The 26,367-nt window shown below is 43.4% G+C and overlaps 1 protein-coding gene across 1 annotated transcript; it reads right to left on the reverse strand.

Moving 5' to 3' along the window:
* On the reverse strand, window positions 1–26,194 carry LOC145405033 (uncharacterized). The gene is made up of 15 exons (XM_080276533.1): window positions 26,125–26,194; window positions 22,482–23,198; window positions 20,778–20,890; window positions 16,392–17,157; window positions 8,357–8,542; window positions 8,006–8,141; window positions 7,081–7,252; window positions 6,205–6,308; window positions 4,845–4,999; window positions 3,180–3,348; window positions 2,837–2,984; window positions 1,909–2,084; window positions 1,563–1,735; window positions 718–902; window positions 1–285 (listed from the first exon to the last, which is right to left on the reverse strand). The coding sequence occupies exons 1-15, from the start codon at window positions 26,192–26,194 to the stop codon at window positions 1–3; spliced, it is 3,555 nt and encodes a 1,184-aa protein (XP_080132659.1).
* Window positions 26,195–26,367: the final 173 nt, after the last annotated feature.

Raw genomic sequence — 26,367 nt, forward strand, 5'->3', positions numbered from 1 at the left:
CTAAGATCCTTCCACATATCCTTCATCGAGGACATAAGACAGGTTACGGACGCCGCTGGATTTCGCTTTCGTCATCTTCCCTTTGGGCTGCGCGTTTTCCGTCTCCGCACTGGAATACGCTCTGACCCTCGTCTTTAACCGTTCGCTTTCCTTGTCCTTGTTCACCAAGCTGCTCATCTCAGGCAGGGCGCTGTCCTTGGTCTCCGGCAGTATGAGGGACACTATGGTGCTCACGATGGCAGCGCACCCATAAATGGCAGCAGGGGCCCACACCAGAACTTCACCCTGGAAGACAAAGGTTACGATATTGAACTGTATCCGTCTGAAAACAGGATAACACACAGGATTACACACACAGGGAGCGAACACAGGATTATCAGATGGACAGCACCACATGTTTCTTGGATCATAAAGGTAACACTATACTTTTACCTCTTTAACGTCATCAGCCAGGGAATCTCAGAGTTATTTTACTCTTGCTATCGCCTGATGATTTTATTCAGCTTGGCAAAGATCACACTTACTGAATGGGTTAATGGAAGGTAATCTAACCCCTTAAACCACGAAGTCTCTCCGAAGCTGAAAAACAATGGGTGAAGATACAAAGAATATAATACAAATACGGCGTCAGTGCGAAATATCTCATAGATACTGGCGAATAATTAAACGATAAGGGTATGGTGTATCCTGTGAGGTGGAAGTGGTACATGAACCCACCAGGAGGTCATTGATGTAGGGTGCACATGCGGCGGAGAGAGTGGCTACCAGAAGACCCTGGCCAAGTGCTATGGAGCGGTGTTCTGTCGGGAAGAGCTCAGTGGTGTAGAGCCAAGTGAGCTGATACCCGGCAGTAATGGCCATCTTCCCACTCAGCGAAAGGGTCATCAACAGAGAGTAGCTCCCTGAAACAACAAAACAACAGTGAGGTCATCTGTACACCTCAGCGACGAGTAACAACAGTGTGTCATCAGCGCCTCATGGCTGCCTGCAACAAAGACAAAAGCGGTGTGGGGAAGTGATTCAGTGACTAAAGAAAGAGTTAAAGTTACAACGCATCGAGGACATATGTACATCTTGACGCTCCTGGACCATGGTGCTATGAAGAACTCAAGAAACAGGAAGGTCACAACACCGGAGTACCTCATATTTATTTAATTTTTGTATCTCTAGGAAATTTATCTTGCTTGGAGAAAGTTTTGAAGCTACAACGTTTAGATACTGGTTACATTATACCTTAACTATGATAGGCTATGGTCTGGAGGCAGCAACAGTAATAAAAACATCATTGGAGTGAAGGGGTTAATACAATTACAGAGTACAGAAATTTATGTCGCGACCCTCAATGGACAACAATACAGGGAATATCATGAGTGTGGACAGACGCCACAAGGTTGATACGGGGCCGACTTTATTTAACTGTGGGGCATTTTTATTTGGAGGGGATAGATGGAGCCTTCATTATCCCCTTCTCCTGTAATTTCTGTAATGCTGAATACTCGTAAAGTAGCGCGATAACAATATGAATAAAAGTAGTACAGGGATTATGCATTTCTGACACTAACCAGCCGAAGGCACTAAGAGGAAGGCCATGAGTGTGAAGATGAAGATACCACAAAGTAAGGAGAGTCCAGCCTGGATCTTCCTCCTGCCGAAGTAGGCGATGGCAGGCCACAGTAGGATGTAGCATGGGATCTCCAGTACGCCACCCAGGAAGATGTACATGTACGGGTCCACGCTGCACAGACCACAGTGTTAGTCTCTGAGCTGTACAAGTCACCTCAGAGTGTTACATTTATTTGGTTCATGGTGGACAAATCAGCGTTAGTTTCAGTGCTTTACAAATCACCTTCTTGCATGTAAGATGGTGGTTTTCTGACCCATACCACTCTCTCGTACCCCAAGGAGTACCTGATGTTCGTCGCGCTGAAAGACGTGCCGAAGTAGATGAGGGATCCGTTGAACCACAGGATGTACACCAACGCCCTGAACCTAAGCTCGGGATGAACCACCGTTGCGAAGAAATGTTTCACGCCTGATTTCACACTCGTCCAGCAATCAGCCTGCTTGACCTCCTCTTTATCTTCCTGCAAGCCATGTGGAGAGGACGGGGAATGAGAGACTAACTAGGAGAGTATGTGAGTGAGGCAGAAGGGGAGAGGGGGAGTGGGAGACCAAGGATGGGATGGAGGGAAGGAGTGGAGGGATACATGAGAGAAGGGGCTGTGAGTTGGAGGGAAGGCAGTCAAACGGCAGAGGACAGGGCGATGTGGAGGCACTTTGTTTGTGGCTACCCTTTATATGATTAACGCGTCTGGCTTTATAGAGATAGATATAGAAGTGATATTCATAGAGGTAAGGTAAAAATCCAAGTAATTAAATCAGTGACATTCAAGTAATGATTTCAAATATTAAGTTATTCGCACAGTGGCTTGTCTTATGGCGCCATTGTAACGAGAAACATGTCTACAACAGATAATCATAATTACAATATATGACACATCACGTTAATGGTTGTTAACGTAGCTATGCAAAAATTTAACTGCTCTTTATTGTATTACGTGAAACTTTTTAATTTATACTCCCACAGTAGTCAGATCAGGAGTTAATTTACATCATTTCTTAATCTATCCATCTGTCTTTTGCCAGACGCCTTAATCCTATAAGGGGTAGGCATAGCACTTCTTCATGACTAGCGTAACTTTCTGGAGTTAATCTGTTGCCATAACTCAGCATACGCTATGAGGGGACGGAAATTTGGGGCCATCTTAGAGTAAAAGCTAAATAGCAATAATAATATGAAAAACTTACAAGACTGAAGGGATCACCATGGCACTACCTGCTCAGTGATTTGGGTCATGGCCTGGAGCAGGAGGGGTTCTGGGGGCAGCTCCTTGCCGTTCATCTTGGCCGCCTTGCTGAGGACCGAGATGGCGCGGGTGTAGTGCCTCTTCTGCACAAGCCACCGTGGCGACTCCGGCAGCAACCTGAAGGGGAGTACAAGGTGACACTAACTGCAGGACCGCACAGAAGAAAAAAATACATGCGAGTAATCACAACAAATGCAAAACAGAAAGAGGATATTACTTTTCAAGACACACAGTCCGGTCCAGTAATAGTAATAGTAGTAGCAGTAGTCGTAGCAGTAGTAGTAGTAGTGGTAGTAGCAATATCAAACTAACCAGAAATAAGAGAGTGCTGGCAGGAGTGGGAGGGCGAGAGCGAAAGTCAGCCATCGCCAGGTCCTGACGAAGTACGCTATGCCCGGAGTCAGCATATACCCCAAGGCCCAGGGCAGGACACTAAGGGACCCCACAGCAGACCGGTACCTGGTGGCGCAGGTCTCCATCACTGCAGGGACCAGGACGAAGTATTTCTAGATTCTAAGTTTAGGTTGGTGTGCTAGGGTGCTTAGATGTACAAGCTGACCTAACCTGACCTTTCTAACCTATTCTGACCCATCTAGCCCCGTGCAGGCTCCTCAGCGCCTGGATCTTGGTGTCCGAGTCAAACATTTATTTACATTTTCGAGAAACTGGGGCTTACTGGTTAATAGTGTATTGATGATGATGATGATGATGATGATAATGATGATGGTGCCGAAGATGATGATGCCGATGATGCTGCTGCTGCTGATGATGATGATGCCGATGCTGCTGCTGATGATAATGATGATGATGCTAATGATTGTTAACGCTTTTTGTAACTCCTTTAGCCAGGTAACGCTGGATTTGTTATATTCTTCTTGTATCCTAGCAACTGTATCAAACTTTAGGGAAATTCTCTTGAGGCTAAAAGCAAGTTCGTGTAAGTGAATTAGCTTCCTCGAGCCTCATTTACTACCACAGCTGAAGATAAATTACACCTCGATCTTTCATCACCGTTTTTTAGGATATTAATTACAGCTCCCTCTCACCTGAACACTTTACACACACATACATTCGCACCTCACACCAACACTCTTTCACGACGCTCACACTTCTCACCTGACATTCACACTCATCTTGGTCAGTTCTCATCTTCACTCACACTCACAGCTCCCACTCACACTCTCATCTCACCCTTAAACTCTTTTCCTCACAGCCACATTCTTAGCTCGGTTCCAAATTTTTATTTTATATTCATACTCTCATCTCACATACACACTTACACATTCATCTCACACTCTCATCTCACATACACACACACACACACACACACACACACACACACACACACACACACACACACACACACACACACACACACATCAAACACCCCCCCCCACACACACACACCACCACCCCACACACACATCAAACACTCCCCCACACACACACACACATCAACATCTCCCCACCCCCACACACACACTCCATCCATCCACCCACACACACACACATATCAAACACCAACACTCCCATTCCACACACACTTAAACATATATTACATGAGACGATAAATATATATAATTATAATACTTTCTCCTACAAACTGCTTCATGATTTTCCTAGAGACGAGGGAAGGTCAGCTTATGAAGTAGTGGCAACGGGGGCAAGTTTGCGTTGAAGATTACAGAGAAAAAAATAATCTTTAGGGAAAATGTCGTAGGTCTAATTTCTTCAGCTTACTTTAGCGGAGATTATCGTCCTTTTCCCAGATTTTTTCAGATTGCTCAGAGCCAGAATAAGACAAAATTAGGCTCTACATCCTTCCCACAGCACTTCTTCGTGACTGGTGCCATTTCCTGGTCTTAATCTCTTGTTACAACTCAGCTAGAACATCGACAGTTGGGGTGGTGAGAGGGAGAGAGAGAGAGAGAGAGAGAGAGTTCTAAACATAAAACCAAGATGTACACAGTCACTAACCCATAACAAATGCCCCGTCGTACAATCCCGTGTTCAGGAAGGCGATCACCATTCGACCCGTGATGTACAGCAAGACGGAGGGGGCAAAGGCGATCACGTTGGCCATAATGATGTACAAGATAAGATTTACCAGTACAATCGGTCGACGGCCGTACCTGTGGAAAGATATAGTAGTAGCAGTAGTAGTAGTGGTGGTGGTGGTCGTGGTGATGGTAGCAGTAGTAGTAGTAGCAAACTTGATCCCAGACACTTCACTCACATCATTTTTGGTGGGAAGTCAGTGTTTGGGGAAAGCTACATTTCTTCCCTCTAATGTTATCTTTCCTAACATTCAAGCGTCCCAGGTGAAGGTAGCAACACGCACTCCTCACTTTATATTAAATGTTTAGGGTAAGTTGGGATCTTTTTAGGTCCATTAACGTCTTTTCTGTTTTTAATATTTATGTGTTATGCTTAGTATATATATATATATTTACCACCAAAGCGAAACTACCCTCACACCTGTAAATGAGTAGTTAGTAATGCAAAACTCTTTATTTTAGGTGTCATAGAGTGTAATCTGTGGGTCTCAATTTTTGGCATAACATGGGCTCTATATTGATTGTGGACGAAGATATACAAATGCTTGACTTTTATGCTCTTTTGTACGTTATATTCCTTACGTAATTCGTCCTGAAAGTTGTGCAATGATGTCTAATACTCATGGATTGGTGCGCATACAGAAACAACTGCGTAATTACTGAGCCATTACACACTGACGCAGGTTTAAAATGAGCAGTTCTTCACAGCGGTTGCAACATAATTATATACTATGCGTAAGACTCACCTTTGCGATATGTACAAAACTAACTTCTTATTTATGTATATTATTTTTTCATGTTTTTTTTTTTAACTTGTATTTACAAAAGGATGCATTTCAGTTTCGTTTTGCAGGTGATAAGAGTTTCCAGGCTGAAATATTTTGCTTACTGTTGTTATTCTGTATATTGGATAAAAGAAGAGGTATCAGTTAGTGTTTATGATTTCTTATCAGACACGTACAGTCACCATACACCACAGCAGCCATTTAGAGACGTCCTAGCTATAGAGGGACGCCTTCCCGTGGTGGCAGCGATATAAGTGGCCTGGCTTCGTTTCCCGGTCACATAAACATCTCTCACCTCCCTCCTTATCCCCTGAAAGGAGGATGGGGGACTGCACGAGAATAACAGACCTGCAGTCCACTGGGTTTACGTTTAGATGAGCCAGAGGTTACAAGAAGAAGAAAAAAGAACATCAACAACAAGAGAACACCTGGTCTTAATTAACTCATGCAACCTGAGATATGCGAGACACAGGTGGGGAAGGTGCTAGGCTTTACCTGTCTAAAAGGAATCCTGTAACGATGGATCCAAGGAGGTTGCCGGCACTCACAATGGCCTGGGTCGTGGAGTAGAGCGCTCGCCTCTCACATACAAGATCCCACTGTGGAGGTCAAGTGAGGTCAGAGGTGTATAGCGGTGGTGATGATAATGATGAAAAATATTGAATGATGCAAGGCGACAGGTGGATGAAGGTGATGACGATAACGCTGATGATGATGATGATGATGCTTGATGTCAGACAGATGAAGGTGATGACGATAACGTTGATGATTATGAAAATGATGAAAATGAAAAACGTGCATGAAGACAGGTGGAGATTGATGAAGATAATATTGATGATGATTATGATTATTGTGAACGAGGAATGATGGATTGGGACAGATGATGATGATGATTATGGCTGGTTACAGATGAATGATAATGATGATGATGATGATGATGAGGAGGAGGAGGAGGAAGGTAATTGACAGGTAAAGGTAGGTAATGAAGGAGACGATGATGATTTTAAACATATATCAGACACATCAAGTGCTTATTAGAAATGCGTGTTTTTTTTAATAACCTTGGCCATAATTTACTACCACCTGCATAAAAAAATCTATCCTGTTAGCATTCTTTATGGCTAACGCTGATTTTGGTGAGGTATTGGTGTGGTACTGGTGTGGTAGTCGTGTGGTAGTCGTGTGGTATTTGTGTGGTATTGGTGTGGTACTGGGTGTGGTATTAGTGTGGTATTGGTGTGGTTAAATTCCCAGGTGTGGCGTGGGATGGTGTGACTGGTGGCGCCCTTCATACAATTCCACTAGGGGGAGTAGCCTTGTCCTCTACCTTTAAATACACAGGACTACGTCAGCCTAGCCCCGGGACCCTACCTGGGTGACCACTGTGGACTGGTACTGGGTGTAGTTGAAGTCCCTGGAGCGGCAAGGGATGGTGTGGTTGGTGGAGCCCTTCAGGTCGTCCACGGCAGCCTCGTACCCCATCGCAGCCGCGGCCGTGTAGTTGTAGTCGTACATGTGGCAGGAGTCGTACCCGCCGGAGGAACTGATGTAAAAGTCGTACCTCAAAGTCTATTCGTCTCTCCCCCTTATCGCACCGTATTTGTGAAAGATGTAGAGCAAGAACGTAATGTACCGTAACCGTGCAAGATGGGAGGCAAGATTGTGATGTACCGTAGTCGTGCAAGATGTGGAGCAAGAATGTAACGCACTGTAGTCATGCAAGATGTGAGGCAAGAATGTTATGTACCGTATTCGTGCAAGATGTACAGTAAGAATATAATGCACCATAAAAACGCAAGATGTGAAGCAAGAATTTGATGTACCGTATTGTGCAAGATGTGAGGCAAGAAAACTGATTATCATTCAACAAGGAAGTGAGCTGTGAGGGGGTAGGGCGTGATAAGACTGAAAACAAGGATGATAGTGGTGGGGGAAAACTGATTAACATTGAATGGAGGGAGGATGAAAGGGACGCCTTCACGTGGTGGCACTCATATAACCACACGGGTCCACTGCCTGGATATACATGTCCCTTAAAAGAAATAAAAGACGGAGGCAGTAAATGAATGTGAGACGTACTGAAGTGAGAACTGAAACAGGAAGTAAGAGAAAAACATAGGTATACTGAGATAAGCTTAGGAGAGAAATAATTATGGGCCGAGAAGAGGTAAGAAGTGAACAGTGAGATAGGAATAACAGATAAGAAGATGAATACAAGATAAGCTGAGTTCAAGAGAGACTAATCTGTGGTAGGCTGGACTCAAATATTTAGTAATCTGTGGTATGTTGGACTCACGTAACTGGAATGGCGAAGGAGAGGACCTGCTGTTGAGTCCAGTTGGCCTCGATCAAGGGCTCCACCAAACACCAGTAGTCCGGCGTGGCCCCTAAGAACTGATACGCCATTGAGGTCATCGGCGACACGAACATCGCTGTGAGGGGGGTGAGGTGAGGTAAGGTGAGGTTAGGTTGGGTTAGGTTGGGTTGGGTTAGGCTGGGTTGGGCCGGGTTAGGCTGGGTTGAATTAGGTTAGGTTGTGTTTATCTCAAATAGGTTCGGCTGAGAGAGAGAGAGAGAGAGAGAGAAGAAGAAGAAGAAAGCTAAGTGAGAGAAAGAGAAAAAGAGCCCAGCTTAATCCCACTCTTACCATAAGTACAGACGAAGAAAAACAATATATTCCAAGGTCCTCTCGTTCCCACCAGCTCTAACAAGTCCTCGAAGGTGTTCACCCACGACAGGTCATCCTTCTTCCTTTTTCCTTCTTCCTGGTTCTCCCCAGTCCCTCCTTGGCCTTCCATGTTCTCTGTGTCAGCCTCGAGCAACGGGTGTTCTTCTGGGGATTGAGAGTGAGGTAGTGTAGGTTAGACAGGACTGTGATTCATCTTTATTCACGACACACAGATACCTCCTCTCACACTGTCCTTCCTCCTGGCTCTCACCTTCCGTCCATATAGTCTCCATATTTTCTGTCGTATCTTCAGTCAACGGGAATTCTGAAAGTGAAGGAGAGAGAATTTTTTGGTTAAATGAGAATAATATTTGGATTCGTTCGTATGTCTTCACCCATAAGTTTTTTTTTTCTTGTGCTTTTCATTCTCTTGCAGGCTCTCCTTTCATCTCTGCTCTTCTGTAAATGGGGAATAGAAATTATTTGGTTACTTGGGAAGAGTGTTTGGGTTCTTCGTCTTATGTCTTCACCCACAGAAGGCTTTCCCTTACTCTCTCCCTCCTCCCGGCCTTCCCATTTCACCTATTGAGTTTTCATTATTTTTTTTAGTCATCTTCGGTCAACGGAAGCTGTACTGGATGTGGAAGACAAGGAACTGTTGGCTGCTTCGATGAGAAAGTGATTAGATTTTATTTTGCTTAGGCTATATACTCTGTTCACTTCAACTAGGCGTAATGGTGCCATCTCTGCACCTTGAATGCCTAATTGCTCCAAGAGAATAACACTACAGAATGGTGCTAGTCATGAAGAAGTGTTGTGGAAAGGATGCAGGGCCGCGGTACTGGCTTATTTTAACGCTGAGCCCCGGGATGATAAGCTGCAAAGGAACGAAAATCACTGCCTGGTTGGTGAGAAGGAATTACAGTTGTGGACGTGGTGGTAGTGGGTGTGGTTGGTATGGTAGTTGGTCTGGTTGTGTTGGTTGTGGGTGTTAGGGTGATGGATGGTGGATTGATGTAGAGAGAAATTGATGTCGAGTCAGTTTTAATCAACGGTAACTTGTCAAAAGAACCGATGTTTCAATACGTGTTTTTGTTCCTGGATATCTGTTTGTTCGGTGGTTGTAGTAGTAGTAGTAGTAGTAGCTGCAACCCCAGGCACGTCTAAATGTGAACTCAGTGGACTACAGGCTGGGTACTCTTCTCCTGCTGGCCACCATCCCTTTCGGGGGCTATTGAGGTAATTGAGGAACGTTTGTATAGCTTAGTCAGAGGAGTCACGCAGTTATGTCCTTGCCACCACTTGAAGGCGGCTCTTTCCAGTCCCTCCCCCCCCTCCAGTTCTAAAGGCGGTATACTCTCTTCATTAGAACCTGGTCTAAAACTGCCAGTCCATCGGCTTGAATGTTAAGTTGTAGCAAAAGATCAACCCAAGAAAATTATGCTAATCACGATGAAGTGCAGTGAGGAGGATGAGGAGAGGCAGTATCGTGCTATTCCTCTATTACGATACACGAAGAGATTGACACTAGAATACGGTACTAGTCACGAAGAAGTGCTATGAAAAGGATATACGGTAGAGATTTAGTATTGACTTATTCTGCCACTGAGCTACGTGAATTAATCTGAAACAGGACGAATATCACCGCCAGGTAAAGGCAAACATGACAGGTGCAAAGTTCTAAAAAATATATATCGATATCTTTGTTGCACTCTCACGTTTTTCTCATTTGTCTGTCACACCGAGGTGCTAGATTCTCCTGACAGACATAAAATTCTTGGAAGAACCCTCGTCTCTCTCTATCACACACACACACACACACACACACACACACACACACACACACACTAAAGATATATTTCCTTAACTTTGACGAGGAGAAATTATTCTGCTAATGAAAAACACCTGTGAAAAACACCTGTGGGAAACTCCTGTGAAAAACACCTGTAATGAAGTCTCGGCAGCAAACTAATACTTGAAACTGCAAGGTAATGTGTTTTTAAAGGTGAAGGTTAATGACGAGTATGTGTGGCTTTGGTGTACCGTTCTGAACACGAGTATGAATACATTAATAGAACAGAAGACAGTGAGAGTAGACAAAAGTATGATGTAGAGTAGAAGAGCATGTGAAAAACAAAACACAGACGGTGACAGAGAAGGTAGTGGTGATAGAGACTGGTGTGGTGTAAGTCGGGAGGAAATGGTAGACGCAAGACATAGATGGCTGAAACAGAAGATTGTGATGGTGGATAGTGACATGGTGTAATTTAGGAAGGTAGGACAAACAAGGCACAGGTGGTGAAATCAACGACGGTGATAGCTCGTATTGATGTGGTATAGGTTAGGTGGACGGTAGAATAGATGAACAAGCGGTGAAAAACCAGACAGAAGTATGTTGTAGGTTAGATGGACGAAAGGACAGAAGAAGACGGTGAAAAAATAGACAGAAGATGTAGGTCTGTTTCCTGAGGTGTGATCAGGTGAGCTTACCTGTCTCATCCGCCTCCGCTTCCCCCCCTCTCCAAGCGATGTTACTGTTTCCGTTTTTGTTTTTCTTAAGTAAGGAGCCACGCCATGCACACCTGCACTCACAGGTATCAATTTGCTCTTGTTCCCTGTGAGTCTTCCGAACGTGACCTTCCATGCAATCACCTCATTAAGATCGCTAACGAGATGCTGATAATCAAATCTTTCAAAGCTAAAGAAATACAGTTGCAGGTGACCAAAACAATTGCCAAAATTATGTGGTGGATTTTTCATATTATTCGATTGATAAGCGGGTCCATATTTCTGTCCACTACTGTATGTGAGCTGAAAGTTTGTGTAAATATGGGATGATGATGATGGTGGTGATGGTGATGATGATGATGATGATTTTTTCCTAATATGAAAGACTTAGGACCGTGCCCCTGCAGTACGAGAGCCAGAATTTAAAATATGTAAATAAAGTCGTCTAGAGAACACACACACACACACACACACACACACACACACACACACACACACACACACACACACACACACACACACACACACACACACACACGTCATCGGTCTGAATGGGCTATCGGTCCCTCCTCTATTGTGCTGAAATTGTGTTGTATCACCTCAGGATAAACACGTAGAACCCCTCTCTCTCTCTCTCTCTCTCTCTCTCTCTCTCTCTCTCTCTCTCTCTCTCTCTCTCTCTCTCTCTCTCTCTCGTGAAAGTGTTGTGACTGTAAAACATCTTTCCCCCCCCCTCTCTCTCTCCCTCTCTGTATGCGTGTGTGCATGTATTCATATGTGTATGTGTGGGTGTACGTAACATGCATGCACCCTGCAACACAGGCATGATCGCACACACGAAGCCTTCATTTATTTGCTCAGAGGCTTGGCCAAGAAAATGTAAACACTTGTCATTTCCTATATTTTTTCCTGCTCTTTTCAGACGATTTATCAAAACTCCGGATGATGATGATGATGATGATGATGATGATGATGAGGAGGAGGAGGAGGAAGAGGATGATGATGATGATTATGATGATGAGATGGAGGAGGAAGAAGAGGAAAAGGATGATGATGATGATTATGATGATGAGGAGGAGGAGGTGGAAAAGGATGATGATGATGATGATGATGATGTGGAGGAGGAGGGGGAGGAGGAGGAGGAGAAATATGATGATAATGATGATGATACAGTAGCCAAAGTAACTAAGATGATGATGATTATGCCGTACTCTGCAGTCGTCCAAACAACTAAAATCATGATGATAAAGATGACGGTGATCTCAGAATATACAGGATTCTAAAAACAACTAAAATGACAATAACAACATCAGCAACAGCAACATCAGTGATGATAATGATGCTATTGATGCTTACGATCACGATACCTATTACGCTTTTTACAGTGATGATGATAATGATGATGATAATGATGATGATGTCAGGTTTTCTAACATCAAGGTCAATGCACTAGGCACAACACGTCAGGGTAGCAAGTGCTATGCGTTCAGTAGTATTCTGGGAAGGGGTGGAACACACACACACACACACACACACACACACACACACACACACACACACCTTGCCAAGTCACATCAAAATGCCACATCACCACAACAAACCACTCACCACGCGAATCTCAGCCACAGGTAAATTTACTCCCTGGGGGTTAAAAATTACACGGAAAGCGATAAATACATCATTCCTGAAAATATTACACTAATTCTGTAATACGCTATACCTGGCTAGCCACATTTTATGACAAGGATAGCGACTTTTACGGTTGATTATAGCCAACGTCTAGTGATATTTTTTCATCTGAATTGTCAACCCCGTGTGAATCTGCAGGTGACACACTTCAGGTGGTTTATGTCGATGGGTGGATGCGACACTCCACTCTCAGCTCCTCATTTCTGTTCCGTCAATGTTGCTGTGTCAGTATTGTTTGATATGAGTGGATTATATATTTTCTTCCTTTATCAAAGTTGATTTTGTGCAAAACTTAATTACTATTATTATTATTTTTTTTTACTTTTATGCCAGCTATGCAATTTTACATGGGACAAGGAGATAAATGGGTAAATACGTTAAGCCAAGGGAGTAAATGACAGAGGGAGGGTTGAATGGCTGACTTACCTGATGATGATGATGAGCTTAGAAAATTCAGCTTTCCAAACAACATCAGCAACAACAAAACTAATGTGTATCAACGTTCGAAAGGTAATATGTTTGCATTTACGTACTAAGGAATGCAGAGATATATAATAATAATAATAATAATAATAATAATAATAATAATGATGATGATGATGATGATAATGATAAAACACCACTATATTGAGCTAAAAATTTTCAGCTTTCCAAGGCCATGGTAGATAAAAAAAAAATTCTCACACAAACTCAGGAACTTGGGAATAACTTACGACAACCTTCCTGTTCTAATGTTATTGTGGCTTTCCCAGGAAGGACGAGGACAGGGTGTGACCATAATAACCAGGAAATTGATACTCACACACACACACACACACACACACACACACACACACACACACACACACACACACACACACACACACACACACACACACACACACACACACATATCTTTTCACCAAACTTTAATGTTGACACAGAAGTACACACTTATCCAAAATAATTAGCACACACACACACACACACACACACACACACACACATGAGAGCGAGCCTGCCTCACCTGTAGAGCAGTGACGGGAAGCTGCTGTCGTTCACCTGAGTTTTGTAAGTAAACTGACAGACCCTGAATCCAAAGCAACGCTACACCTTTCTCCCCTCCTTCCCCCTCTCCCCTCCCTTCCACCACTCTCCCCGCTTCTTACCCTCCTCTCCCTTCCCCTACTCTCCCCCCTCCTTCCCTGGCCTCAAACCCTACCCTCTTCCATCTCCCCATCCACTCCCTCAGTTTCACCGCATTCCATATCATAATCATCATCCCCCTCGCTTCTTCCCTCCCCTCCCCCTGCCTCTCAATTCCCCCTCACTTCCCTCTCCCCTCCTTCCCCCTCCTCAGTCCAGTCCCCTTCCCTTTCTCTCCTCCACTCTATTCTCAGCTCCATCTTCTTATATTTCCTCTCCTCCCCCTCTCCAGCCTATCCACTCTGTCATCATCCATTCTTCCTCTCTCCTCTACTCCTATCCCCCTCCCCTCTCCTATCCCCTCCCCCTACCCCATCCCTCTCCCGTTACCCACCCCCTCCCGCTTCCTCTCTCTCCCCCCTTATAGCAGTCATTATCCCCCCCCCTCCTCTATTTCCTCTTTCTCCCCTATCATCATCCACCCCCCCAACTCCCCTCTTGCGGTCTCACTCCCACAGTTCGGTCCGAATTCAAGGAAGCTCCGTAGCACCTTATCCTGAGCGATTGAGTTTGCATTTGTACCGTAGCATTCTTTTTTATCTATGTTCCTGGGTCATCTTGCTTTACTATCTTTATTTTCAATGAATTAGTTAGAATCGTAGTCTTATCTGTTACCGCCTCTCAAGGATAATAGGACTTGCTATTCAGTTTCCAGCCTGGCATAGTCCTTGTCTCTCTCTCTCTCTCTCTCTCTCTCTCTCTCTCTCTCCTTCCTTCCTTCCCGCCACTCTGCTATCTCTCGAATATCTTCCCAGCCTCTTCCTCCAGTGTCTCTCCTCTCCTTTCCTCCCCCTTCCTCTTCCTCTTCCACCCTCCACTTCCTCCTCCCCCCCTTCTCTCATTTCTTTCTCCTCTCTTCTCCCTTTCTTCTCTCTTTCCCCTTCCTTGCTCCCTTCCTTTTCCTTCTCCCTCCTATTCCTCCCCCATTCCCCTCCTCCCCTCCCTCCCCTACCTCTCATCCAACCACCCTAGCCTGAAGCAGTGGCCTTGATAGTGTGTGTGTGTGTGTGTGTGTGTGTGTGTGTGTGTGTGTGTGTGTGTGTGAACAGATGTGAGTCACAGATGTAAGCTGTAGTAATATCAAGGAACTTACTAGGGCCTCTTATTCATTATTATTATTATTATTATTATTATTATTATTATTATTATTTATTATTACCATCATCATCATCATCATCATCATCATCATCATCATCATCTAAGCTCTAAGGACAGAGAAAACAAAAAGTCTCTCTCTCTCTCTCTCTCTCTCTCTCTCTCTCTCTCTCTCTCTCTCTCTCTCTCTCTCTCTCTCTCTCTCTCTCTCTCTCATTTTTCTCCCTTACATATCTGACCAAAGAATATCACAGGCAGAGAAACATACTCAGCCTCTCTCAGCTTCAAAACATTAGCCAGCAGAGGATAAAGCACAAGAGACGAAATATCAGATAACAATAATTTCTCACCGACATGCCATATCAAAATTCTCTTCACGGATATGATGTTGGTTGATCAGTGTGGCTCACGAACTGAAATGTGATCTGGATTTGGACAGGAGATAAAGTATTGTGTTTTGTTGTGTGACTTAGGTGAAGTTTAAAGCCCTCACTCTGGCGACTTATTCTCTCTCTCTCTCTCCCTCTCTCTCTCTCTCTCTCTCTCTCTCTCTCTCTCTCTCTCGACGATTTTACGCATCGTAGGGAAATCCTCTCGTTGTGACTGGGTTTTCGGAATCTGTACTAAACCTCTCCAGTTCGAAAAGACCATCCTACGTAAAAATAAAACACGGATATCTAAATGGAAAGACAGGTAGATAATTAAGTAGACGTTACCGCTTCATCTACCAGCGTTTTCTTCTCCGCTAAACGCCGTGGGAGAAATCTACAGCATGAGGATAACCCTAATAGAATGATTTAAAAAGATCCGGTCTATATTTTTAACATCCTCTGGTATATATAAACATCCGCTTGCATAGGTAAACATTCTCTTGCGTAGGTAAACATCCTCTTGCATAAATAAACATCCTCTTGCATAAATAAACATCCTCTTGCATAAATAAACATCCTCTTGCATATGTAAACACCCTCTTGCATAAGTAAACATCCTCTTGCATAAGTAAACATCCTCTTGCATATGTAAACACCCTCTTGCATAAACATCCTCTTGCATAAGTAAACACCCTCATGCATGAATAAACACCCTCTTGCATATGTAAACACCTTCTTGCATATGTAAACATCCTCTTGCTCAAGTAAACAACCTCTTGCATAAATAAGCATCCTCTTGCATTTGTAAACATCCTCTTGCATATGTAAACACCTTCTTGCATACGTATTTGCTTTTTTATATACAAGGAAGAAGGAACCAAAGGCCAGGAGCCCGCAAGATGGTTCCAGCCAAGAAAAAACAAAAACAAGAAAACGGAGCCAAGTTCTGTATTTTCCCTTTAATTTATGACCTGCAGTCTTTTAAATGCAATATATCCTGGTATCTCGAAATAGGTGGATCTTGAATTTGTCTGGTTTTTATGTTTTCTTTTTCTTCGGGGTTTCTGGCCTTTGGTTCTTTCTTCCTTTTTAGATTCACTTTGATTCCCTCTTCCTCTAAAATAATAATAATAATAATAATAATAATAATAATAATAATAACTTACCCGGTGAAGATTTGTCAGAGGATTCGCTTCTGTTCCTGGTTCTGTGGAGTTCGATCGTCACGCTGTCCTCTGTGTCACATCCCTTCTCTGTGTCACATCTCTTCTCTGTGTCACATCTCTCCTCTGTGTCACATCTCTTCTCTGTGTCACATCCCTCCTCTGTGTCGCATCTCTTCTCTGTGTCACATCCCTCCTCTGTGTCGCATCCCTCCTCTGTGTCACATCCTTCCTTTGTGTCACATCTTTCCGTTGTGTCACATCCCTCCTCTGTGTCACATCCCTCCTTTGTGTCACATCCCTCCTCTGTGTCACATCGCTCCTCTGCTTCACATCTCTCTTTTATGTCACATCCCTCCTCTGTGTCACATCCCTCCTCTATGTCACATCCCTCCTCTGTGTCACATCCCTCCTCTGTGTCACATCCCTCCTCTGTGTCGCATCTCTCCACTGTGACACATCTCTCCTCCATGTCACACCTGTCTTCTGTGTCACATCCCTCTTCTGTGTCACATCTCTCCTTTGTGTCACATCCCTCTTCTGTGTTACATCTCTCCTTTGTGTCACATCTCTTGTCTGTGTCACATCTCTCCTTTGTGTCACATCCCTCTTCTGTGTCACATCCCTCATCTGTGTCACATCTCTCCTCTGTGTCGCATCTGTCCTCTCTGCCACAGTTTTCCTCTGCACCAGATCTCTCCTCTCTGGCACTTCCCTCTGTGTCACATCTCGTGTCACATCCCTCCTCTGTGTCACATCTCTCGGGACTCTGTCAGTGTAGGAAAAAAAATCTTCATTCTTTATATTTGCAGGTGATATAATTTAACCTAAAGATTTGTGGTACAGTCCTTTCATCTTAACTTGGCCCAGATTTTCGTCCTATTTACGTCTATATTACACAGATCAATGGCAGAATAAGATAATGCCTCGTCTCTCAATCCCTTCCATAGCACTTCTTCGTGACTAGCATCAAACTTGCAGTGTTCATCACATGCTACAACTTGGGATTGAAGATGGGGAGATGGCAATTTTAGGCCAAGTAAAAGAAGAAAGAGTATATATATATATATATATTTTTTAATCTATCAGTTGAAGCCAGGATTCCAGGGGCTTGAATGGTGAGTGAGTGGGAATGTGGCCCATTCACCCGGACAGATTTTGATCAGTGTCTCATTTAATCAGGCGCCTTTTGGCTCTGTGGACCCTACCTGACCCTAGTCACGAAGAAGTGCTGGGGAATGGATGTTGAGCTGTAGCATTGTCTTTTCCTTCCACTGAGTCACGTGAAATGAGCAACAAAAGGAGGAATATCTGAGCCAAGTTAACGTGAAAGGATCATAGACGATTTTTATTCAGTTTCAGAGGAGGGATCATAAAGTGGAGGGTCAATGAAGGATATTTTTAACTCCTCCAGTCCATGAAATCTCTCCTAAGATGCATAAAATCGTCTGGAGACAAGAATAACAGAGAAATCACATCATCTAGTTGAATGTAATGAGATCAACCATACTTGAATTGACACTCATGTTTATACTGACGGCTTCTTCCATTCTAATAATAAAAGTATGGGTAGTTTCAAATCCCAGGTTCTCCCTCTCCTGTCTCCACTCCACTCCACTCCACTCCACTCTACTCCGACTGATCTAATAGCCACCAGTTCATAGTAACAGCTGTTCTCTTGACCTCGGTTTGGTAGAAAAAAATGTACTTATCTGTAAACCTTCTAATCAGCACCTCAAGGGCAGCTCCCATCTTATCATCCACTCTACTAGGCCTTTCCTCCTTCACTTCCCTCGGCCTCTTCCTAATCAGTTCTCTGCATACATTTCTCACGTTCATGTTTAATCTACTACGCATTTCCCTTTTCACTTCCTTCATCCGCCTCCTAGTCAGTTCTTCATGAGTACTTCTCTGTTCAATCTACCACTCCTTTCCTCCTCTTTCACTTCCGTCATTCACCTCCTAATCAATTTTTCATAGTCACTCCTCTGCTCAGCCCACCACGCCTTTCCTTATCACTTCCTCATTTTCACTTCCTCCTTGCACTCAGAGCTTTCGTGGAACTGTTACTCTTTAGCTCTTTACTACGATTGCGTATTTTGTGGCTTGTTCCTACTATCCCGCAAAATTGTATTGGGCTTGGGAAGACTTATTCGAACTGGAGAAGTTAGGCATGGCCTTAATGTTTTTCAAGGTAGAGGTGATTAGAAATGGCTTAATAAAGAGAGAGAGAGAGAGAGAGAGAGAGAGAGAGAGAGAGAGAGAGAGAGAGAGAGAGAGAGAGAGAGAGAGAGAGAGAGAGAGAGAGAGAGAGAGAGAGAGAGAGAGAGAGAGAGAGAGAGAGAGAGAGGCTGCTCGACAATCATCGGCGTCGGCAACCATGACGTCCTGATGTTAGCATTGCCCCTCCACCTCCGCCCTCTCTCTCTCTCTCTCTAAAACATATCCTTATCTCCCCAGTTTCATTTTTCCGCCAGCTGACCACTTCACCGATACCTCTTATCTCTGGCGCCAGTTGGATGCTTTGAAGATGTGGGTCATTCTCATATATTTTCCTAATTTCTTCGCACATAAGACATATGTTTTCGTTCCATACAGTTTTTCTCATTCTTCGTACATGATCCATATATATTAGTTCTCATTGCTGTGTGTGCTAGTTTATGGATTTCTTTTTAGACTTTTTTTCACTCAGCCATGAAATTTCAGTGACTTCGTTCCTCGATTTTGGGTTAGGGCAAATCTAAATTAATCATCATCATCATCCTCGTTCTCATCATCATCATTATCACTACCACCACCACCACCATCACATCATTATTACCATCATCATCATCCCCATCATTATCACCACCAACACCATCATCATCATCATCATCATCATCATCATCATCATCATCATCATCATCATCATCATCATCATCATCATCATCATTACCATCATCATCCCCATCATTATCACCACCACCACCACCACCACCATTATCATCATCATCGTCATCATAATCACTGTGACACAATTTCCCAAAACAAAAATAAGGTCGCTAGAATCCAGCATTAAATAAAAGAAAACCCACATATATAGCTATCAACAGTGCTCAGATAAGAGGTCACCCATCTCATCCCTTATCAGTCAGGTCTTCGAAACTGTCGGCTCCTACTCACCAAAACATCGAAACATTTTTTTTTTACGCATTTTACAGGCGTATTATTATTATCATTATTATTATTATTATTATTATTATTAGTTGCGCTTTACTGTTTTTCTTTTTCTTCACATGCATTTTTCTAGCATTCTTCTTTTCTTTTTCTTTTTTTGTGCTTATTACAATTTTCTTTCCTTTTCAGATGCACGTTACAGGATTTTTTTTACTGCACTTTACAAGCAATTTTTTTCCCTTTCAGATGCACTTTAAGTAGATATTTTTTTCCCCTTCTTCGCTGCACTATATAAGTAAAAAAAAAAAATCAGTTTCAGTTGTACTTTCCAAGCATTTTTTAAACTATAGAGGAATGCCTACGAGGGGGTGAGGGAGGAGATGACCCCTGGGAGCTGTGGCCATAACATGCTAAGTATCTATCTATCTATCTATTGCCAGACGCCTTAATCCCGTAAGCGGTGGCCACAAACAAATCGCCTCCATGTCGCCCTGTCCCCCGCCATTTCATTGCCCTGCTCCCAGCTCACACACCCCTCTGTCATATACCTCTCCACTCCATCCCTCCATCTCAGCCTTGGCCTCCATGTTAACACTAAAGCAATTTGGAAACCCGACGACATACTGAGTCACACTTGCACTGAAGGTTCTTGATCCTTACTTGAACTGAGTTGACATCAATTAATGGGAATTACAACTGTCGTAACACCACGTTCAGGGTTTATTGTTGATAATTTTATGACGTTTTGTAACCCGCCTCTACCATGCTGCTAATATCCTAACAGGATATTAGAGAATACATGCTGCTAATGACACGCTCAGTGAAGTGGGAAGGGGGGGGGGAAAGTGGAGGGTAGCCTTGAGTAGTGCGTGGCGACCGCGGTAATTGTCATAATTTGTAACATTCCGATGTGTCCAGAAATCCGATGGCCATGTGTCATTCATGCAACGTCATGGATCTTACATAAGAGACAAAAAGTACATCTCATGAGGGACCTGGCCGAAGCTAGGAAAATCTTCATCCCACATTCTGCAGTATATGTTCATAGCGTTCTTATTAATTGTAACCACCACAGTGAGGAGTAACACTTTAATGACTGAATTATCCAGTAATTCCAGCTCTCATAAATAATATACCTCATACTTCCTCCTCCTCCCCCACCTTCTCAAACACCCACTAGTTCTTCAAACCCTTTACGTCCTCCACCCTGGCATGTAACCCCCGACCACCCACTGCCTGCCTCGCCCAACTCTGCCTCCGATACACGTTCCGATACTCGTGTGGTTCACACCTCAGACAGCCCACACAATGACAGCGTTGAGTGGCCAATGCGGCAATAGAGGAACCTGTACATCGATTAACATGAATCAGGTTCTTGTGTAATGTCAACAAGATCTGAAGACAAGGGTGTTAGACATAGGGTGTCTAACAAACGTGTTAGAAAGAAAACACTGAGCAGATTTTAATTCGGTACTTTTCACTAGGCCAAATGGCAACAATTTGTCAAAATTCTCAGCAAACATTTTATCATATGACTTTCAACCAAACAGCTGGATCTCAGTTTCAGAGATATTTCATTTTCAGATATGCATTCCTTGCACCATAAATGAGTATATGACCTTCAAAAATAGATCAAGGTCATTTATATTTGGCACAAGTACTTGGATTGCCCTAGGGTACCATCCTGTATAATATCAAGATCTAAGAAAGGAAGTGCAAAGAAAAATAATAATAATCCTTACCAAAACAAAGCGCTTCGCCGTAAATGCCATATCTCAGCTCCCTAAGTTCCACCTCCAGCTTATGTCCGGTCCCGCTTCACTAAGTCCATACGTCTGCAGCTTGACCAACATAAGCTGACTGGCAGGTTGCACAACAGGCCTCGACACTTGAAGCAGATTCCCCAGTATCTCAAGGGGGGAACATTATCTCTGAAGCGGTGATCATTTTTTCCTTACATTAAAGAGTGCCTACCTCCCAGTCAGAGAGGAGGAACACACTGATAAGGAGTTAGGGTCAATATCTTATCAAGGCCAGAAATCTGATGGATAAGTATTATTCCGTCTCACTTACCTTTCCCTTCATTCTGGTGCAAAAGATTGACTAAAATAATTTGCGGAACTTTAGGTATAAATGACACATAACTGGTCCTCTGTCGACTGCCCTGAGTGTGTGTGTGTGTGTGTGTGTGTGTGTGTGTGTGTGTGTGTGTGTGTGTGTGTGTGTGTGTGTGTGTGTGTGTGTGTGTGTGTGTGTGTGTGTGTGTGTGTGTGGACCCTATTTTTAATTTACCCCGAGTCCCTCTCTTTCCAGTACTAAATACTCAAATTCAGTAATTTTAAAAGACAGATTGGTTAATAAAAATACAAAGTTAAAATCAGATTGTTTTTCTTCATATACGTAAAACTCCTGATACATCCAGACAGTTTATCGTAAAAAAAAGAAAGAAAAACAAAAAAAAAATCACCATACTGAAAGGGATAAATCAGCCGAGAGATATTTTTCACGTTGGGAAATTTATAGAGACAGATTACATTAAAAACGCCTGCTAATCACAACATAGAGTATATTGTTAGTTTCACATATTATTCTCTTCAATGACATTTTTCGGGTTATTCTTATTTCCAGTCGATTTTATTCAGTTTGGGAGATCGTCCAAAAAAAATGGGAGAAAATGGATCCTGTAGCTCAAAAAAATCTCTCCTTAAGCTAAATAAAATCGTCTGCAGATAAGAATAAGGCGGAAATAAGACATTGGAGTGAAAAGCCTAAAGTAACAATCAGTAACACTCCAAGTAACGACCCACTGATAAGGACAACAAATATTAAAAACGTTTCTTCGGATTTGCTTTATAGTTTTGTTAACCTAAACTGTGTGAGAAAGTTTGTGACGCTCAAGTCCGCTTTTCCTTGCGTATTTCCTATGACAATCCTCACATTCAAAGTTTCTCTCTCCTTTATGGGTGGCTGTGTGTTTGGCGAGATAGCTTTTGCGGGTGAACTTCCTGCCACACTCGTCACACTCGTACTTCATGTCCTCAGTGTGTGTTTCCTCGTGATGCGTCAGGCTGGTCTTGTGGGTGAACATTTTCCCGCACTCGAGGCACTCATAGGGCTTTTCCCCCGTATGAATATTTTGGTGGTCTTCCAGGGTCCTTTTCTTTCTGAACCTAAGCCCACACTCCATGCACTTAAAGGGCCTGGCGCCTGTGTGAATGCGCCTGTGATCTTCCATTCTACCCTGATCTGCGAAGCTGGTGCCGCACTCTGGACACCTGAACGGCTTAGCGCCCGTGTGAGTGCGTCTGTGGATGACCAGGCCGTTCCGATACCTGTACTTCTTGTTGCAGATGTCACACTCGTAGGGTTTCTCTTCCGTGTGGACCCGCTTGTGTGTTTCCAGGTTACTCTTGTGTGCAAATTTGGCATCACACTCTTCGCACTTATAAGTCCTCTCTCCGGTGTGCGTGTGGCGGTGGCGGAGAAGGTGGTATTTGCGAGAGAATTTCTGTCCACACAGCTCACACTCGTACTCCCTATCGTCTCTGGCGGTGGTAGCCATATTAGACACCTTCTCCTGCCTCTGTTTACCCTCCTGGCCAGTCTCTCCTAAAATGTATGGTCCAAGAAGCCTAGAGTCTGGCCCCCACGTTCCTGATGGGACAAAAAAGAATGAGATAAAAAAACAAATGGACAGGTATAAGGGTTAAATTAAATGAGTATATAGACAATGACATGAGTTAAGTATTGCCTGAAACTTGTAATCTGATACAGTATAATCCACGTTCACTGGCCACATCAGCAAACAACAGATATAAAAACATGCAGGCAACCTAGGATGCAGAGTGCAATAATCGTCTGGCAGCTTTTTTTATACCTATGCTCCCAGACATTGCTGTTGGAGAGGGTCGCCTTCATGTGGTGACACAACTGGGCAGTGGAGACGCCCGTTTCGTTATATCCCGTAACGTCGCTATGTTAGGTTCAGTTGTTATCTTTATTCTATCAATCTATCCCTTTCTGGGGGGAGGAAGGAGGGCGGAGTAACCCTCAGATCCCTCCTAAGTTATTAATCTAACCTAACCAGGAGTCTTTACAAAGGGGCGGGACGGGGGAGGGGGTGGGGGGAAAGGGTGGGGGGAGAGTCCACAACATCAGCCGTGCCTGCTCAGTTGTCATTTAGGAACTTCTGCCACAGGGAAACGGGCGCAACGGAACTTCATACGACGAAACGGGTTGGTAAAATAAATGGGTCGATGATTAAATAGGTTTCTGGTTACGTATCTGGCTGACGACGAAACGGGCTTACCACGCCTAAATATCAGAAAACATCGAAGAGGCCTAGTTTCACCAAATGCATGTTTAAATATTTGATTTTGTTGAGAAGGCTGCATTACCCGCAGAGATGCAAAAGACAAGTGATGTATTAGCACGTTCACTGCCAGGTATTCACTCTAGCACAGTTGTATAACCCTCTGTTTCCTCCTTTTTTTTTTTTTTTTTTTAATGAAGTTAGTTTTCCAATTGGACAATGGGAACATCCAAAAACTATGTGGGAGATTCAACGTAAATGTGCAATGTTGTGATCGTCCACTGGTGAGAAGTGATTATTTGTTTCTAAGATCATTCATATTACAGTTTCAGAGATCATAACTACAAACATTCACACATCAGATATCAGGTGTTATAACTACAAAGCTTCAGATATCAGATGTCATAACTAAAAAGCACCACAAATTATATTTCAGATGTTATAACTACAAAGCTTCACACGTCACATACTATGAGTTAGCAACATCTTAAAATATACAAAACAACGCTAGACACACACACCCTGCCATACCTTCTGCTTCTCACTACCCAAGGAACACTGGTTTTCTGAGGATGGGGTGACGGGCCTGACTTGTGTTGCCCAAAACGCGGTGCTTCGTCTCAGAGCTTCATTAGTTTCGAAGTACCTCCAATAATAATAATAATAATAATAATAATAATAATAATAATAATAACAGCAGTAGTAGTAGTAGTAGTACTTTAATTTTGCTTAGGGGAAGCTTTTCGAACTTCAGGGATGAGATGAACCCTTTATTTCTCTCTCTCTCTCTCTTTCTCTCTCTCTCTCTCTCTCTCTCTCTCTCTCTCTCTCTCTCTCTCTCTCTCTCTCTCTCTCCATTATTACACTTTTCCTCTAGACATTTGCGGAAGCATTCTTTATCATTTCCTCACAAGACTGTCAGTACAACACGATTTTTCTTTTATCTCTCCCTATGCACAGCCAATCTCTGACACGAAATTCAGTCCTGTGCTTGTGTGTGTGTGTGTGTGTGTGTGTGTGTGTGTGTGTGTGTGTGTGTGTGTGTGTGTGTGTGTGTGTGCAACGGGGGCAACGTGAGCTTATCTAATTCTTGTCTATGTCGTGGATAATGTATTGGTAATAATAATGTATCATGTCTATAAATTGTTATCTTGCCTCGGAATTACATTGCTCTGGATTGTAAGGTCTTTTTTTTTATACTTTACCTGAACACAGTGATAACATTCTGTTGCTTGTTCTGTGCCTCTTACTATAGTTCTAGTAAAAATAGTTGTAGTAGTAGTAGCAGCAGCAGCAGCAGTAGTAGTAGTAGTAGTAGTAGTAGTAGCAACTGATACTTTTATTTTTAATCTTGTGACTTCTGTTCCTATCTAGCAGTATTTTCACCTGTCCTATGTCATTCCTCTGTGCTCCATTGACTTTTATGGGAGTAGATTAGATTCAGCCACAAAAAGCTGCTTTGCAATAAATTACTATGGTACCGGAAAATGCGTTACTTAGATACCGAAAAGCGAAATTATATTGTTTATTATGCATGGTGGAGAGAGAGAGAGAGAGAGAGAGAGAGAGAATCAGTTTCACTTCTCGCCAGACATCGGTGCAGGTGTGTGTGCAGCCGCATTTACCTCTCCAACTCAGGTGCTCTCTCTCTCTCTCTCTCTCGCTCTCTCTCTCTTAGGTTTCTCAAACACAGGTCACTCCGCAGTTGTACAAGTTAAAAACAGGCTACATTTAAAAACTTCAGATAATTAAATTTTGATAAATAAGGTTTTCGAGCCACATACTGCATGCTCAGTGAAGATGATAAGTTGCATTTTCATTCATCGTAAGTCCATAACGATGGCTGGCTGAGAATGTCCAGGATTTTGTTAATGCAGTCCTAGTGAAGTAAAAATGAAAGCCCTGGTGAGTGATGCAGCTTTGTGGATTTGCTTAACCAGTAAAACGCCTTTGTCAGCGAGGTACGAGCTAGGCCATTTAAATCCGACAACGTTGAAATGTTACCTCACACCCCGAGGATGCCTAGAGTATATTGATGGTTATCTACCTATCAAGTTTCATGCCTTTACGACAAACTGTCTGGCCTGTGGCCCTCTTTTGAAGATTTTCGACATGCTGCACTTGGCGCGTGTCACGTGTCACGGGCATCTCCAGGGTGTGATGGAACCTGTCAAAAACAAATCTTAAAGAATGGGCCTATCATATGGTGCAAACCACGCAGCGATCGGCCCTGTGGTTGCTTAGAGATAAGTTTCTCAAAAGCGTTACGGTCAGGCCGGGTCGGGTCGGGTCGGATCGGACCTGGCCGGGTTGGGCTGGACCTCGCTGGGCTGCTCATTATGTGAGAAAATGCCATTACCTGACGAGAGACTGACGAGGGCTTCGCCCTCGCTAGTAATTATTTAATATAAAACAGACGCCTCTCATTGTACAACCTTTTTCACCTACATTACGTAAAGTGTAAGGCTGTCAACGTATGCGCCTCCTCATGAACGTGTCTACCTGCGATAA

The sequence above is a fragment of the Coenobita brevimanus genome, chromosome 65 (assembly GCF_032717465.1).
Source record: "Coenobita brevimanus isolate Jiangsu-jjx chromosome 65, ASM3271746v2, whole genome shotgun sequence".
Lineage (NCBI taxonomy): Eukaryota > Metazoa > Arthropoda > Malacostraca > Decapoda > Coenobitidae > Coenobita > Coenobita brevimanus.